At 43.7% G+C, this 2,361-nt stretch overlaps 2 protein-coding genes across 5 annotated transcripts in view; both read left to right on the top strand.

Annotated features, from left to right (window-relative positions):
• Positions 1-2,361, top strand: part of LOC105448361 — a 37,511-nt gene that overhangs the window by 29,274 nt on the left and 5,876 nt on the right. The window lies entirely within an intron of this gene.
• LOC105448122 lies at positions 119-2,275 on the top strand. Of its 4 annotated transcripts, none has more exons than XM_011686490.1 (4): positions 119-249; positions 968-1,132; positions 1,321-1,562; positions 1,663-2,275. In XM_011686490.1, the coding sequence occupies exons 2-4, from the start codon at positions 1,091-1,093 to the stop codon at positions 1,694-1,696; spliced, it is 318 nt and encodes a 105-aa protein (XP_011684792.1). In that variant the 5' UTR covers positions 119-249; positions 968-1,090; the 3' UTR covers positions 1,697-2,275. The 4 variants fall into 4 exon arrangements, with proteins under 4 accessions (XP_011684792.1, XP_011684791.1, XP_011684790.1 ...); XM_011686489.1 differs by having other exon boundaries at positions 120-249; positions 333-1,132; positions 1,666-2,275; XM_011686488.1 differs by having other exon boundaries at positions 121-249; positions 348-1,132.

The following is a 2,361-nucleotide window of genomic DNA, read 5'->3' as shown; positions in this document are numbered from 1 at the left end:
AGGTGAGTTATATGGAGAAGCAGATGCTTTAATTACATTATGATTTAGTAATTGTGAGACCTGTTTATTTATTTCGGTCTTATGAATCGGCGGGAATCGATATTGTTTTGTATTTATGGGTATGTCGTCGGTGGTTATAATTTTATGAGTAGTAACGGAAGTTTGTTCCAGGAAATCGTCTGGAAGATGAAATCGATCCTGGTGGTGTTCTACTAGAGCGAGGACGTTTTCCTTTTCTTCTGGATTAAGGTGATCGAGGCGTAGTAATTTTATTATTTTATCCGTACGAGATTCTGTCTCGCGAGAGTGATTGAGTTCGTTTTCAACGCTAGATTCTGGGGTAATAGCAAGCAACGACGTAGAAGAATTAGAAACGATTTCACAACAGCTGTCTAAAGAATTTTCCGGGCCTAAGACCAGAGGAGACAGTGATGCTGTGGAATTTGGACTCGAAGAACGAGCCGATTCAGCGATTTTGCAGCGGTTGCCTAAAGAATTTTCCTGTCCTGGGACAAGTGGAGGCAGTGGCGCCGCGGATATAGTAGAAGATACAGCGAGATTAGTCGAGCTTTTATTTTCAGAATTCGCGTTTTCGGTTTTCTTAATAGAATCATCTCTCGGATTGTCGATTGTAAGAGCTGAGGATTTAGCAATGCACGAATCAGTGAAATTAGCATTATCAGAACAAGTCGAGTCAGCGGTACGACAATTACCTAAAGAATTTGCTTGTCCTAGAGCAAGCGGAGGTAAGGGTGTCGTGGATATAGCAGAGGATACAGCGGACTTGTCTGAATGTTTGCTTTTATAAGACTTAGAAGATTTAGTAGATATAGTAGGCTTTGCTTGTGCTCTCTTTCGATTCTCAGCGATTATATCGACTTCTTGTAACGTTACTGTTGGTATCAATAACTCCATCTCGATCTCTGTTGTATTGATGACTCTAATATAAGCTTTATCGTTGATGCAGGTGACCAGAGAATCTCCTAAGAATACTCCATCTGTCACGTGCATCCGTGGTAAATATCCGGTCTTCACTTCCGGGTTGGATATATTTATTGTGAATCCGACGTTGGATCTTGCGGGTACTACGATGCTCTCGGCGGTCTTGAAAGGAATTCTGTATCCTTCCCAGGTGAGGCAATTGGTTCCGTAATCAATTCGAGCGTAATTATCGATGAAGAATGCGGATCCTAGGATCCCTTGTTGTATTATTGGAAAATGATCGCTCACGACATGGAAAATTATAGGAGTCCCGAAAAGATGTATATATGTAGTTCCTAAAGTTTCTACAATGCTATCTGTAATTCCTTTTAATTTCAGGATTTCTCTCGTGTCTATAGGAACTTCGTGACTCAGAGAACCGATTTTTATGATATTCGGCTGTGCTCCCGTATCAAGCATAATGGCTGTGGGTCCACGGAAAGAAGAGGAATTCAGTTCTACTGTGGGCACGTTTCCTCTACTGAGATCGACGACGGCGATTCCTGCACTTCTGTGATTATTGGATACATCTGGCGCGCTTCTGCTTGCCCTCGACTGGCGCCCGAGGTCGATGGGCCTTGGTAGTTTCCCTGCTTATTATTATCTCGTACTGGATTGCCGCTTTGATTATTGTATTGTCTTTTTCTGCATTCGGATATTAAATGACCGAAATTTTTGCAGTAGGCGCAGATCTTCATCTGCATGGGAGAGTTAGTAGCTGCAGCTGCCGCAGGTTGACGAGCAGGTGGGCGATCTGGCTGCATAATTGTGACTAGAGGAGGACCTCTCTCAGCGGTTCCCTGCGGGTTGACACGAGGGGCGTTGCTTCTGACCCCTTCGCGTTGGCGGATGCGATCTCGTTCGAGTCGTTTGTTAATAAGGATGGCTTTATTATATGCCTCGGTGAGGTTTTGATAGCCCTCTACGCGAATTTCCGCGCGGTACTCGGGAGGTAGACCTTCGAAGAAGGATTCTAATGTATACGAGTCGATCTGTTCAATCTCTGTTCGCGATAGTGACCGATTAAATTGTACTTGGTCTCCTTCAATAATAGCATTACGTAAATCTTTTACTCGGCCTATATAATCCAAAATGTGTTCTGTGGGTTTTTTGAATGCAATGCTTAGTTGACCGCGATAGTAATTAGATGAGCGAGCAGGTCCGAAAGTGCGTTTTAAAGAGTCTGTCAACTCGTCGACTGTGTTGTGGATCTCGTCCTCAACGGCTAAATAAGCATGTCCAATCAGTTTGTTTCGTAACAGTCGGACTAAGTGATTTTCGTTCGTCAGGGGGATGAGCTCTTTTTGCTCGTTTGCAAGCGCGCGCGAACTGCAAAAACAGGTATATTATGCCCGTCGAATTTAGGAACAAGTTCGAGTG

Source organism: Wasmannia auropunctata, unplaced genomic scaffold, assembly GCF_000956235.1.
Source record: "Wasmannia auropunctata unplaced genomic scaffold, wasmannia.A_1.0 LD336088.1, whole genome shotgun sequence".
Classification (NCBI taxonomy): Eukaryota; Metazoa; Arthropoda; class Insecta; order Hymenoptera; family Formicidae; genus Wasmannia; species Wasmannia auropunctata.
This window is presented reverse-complemented; position numbering and strand designations above follow the sequence as displayed.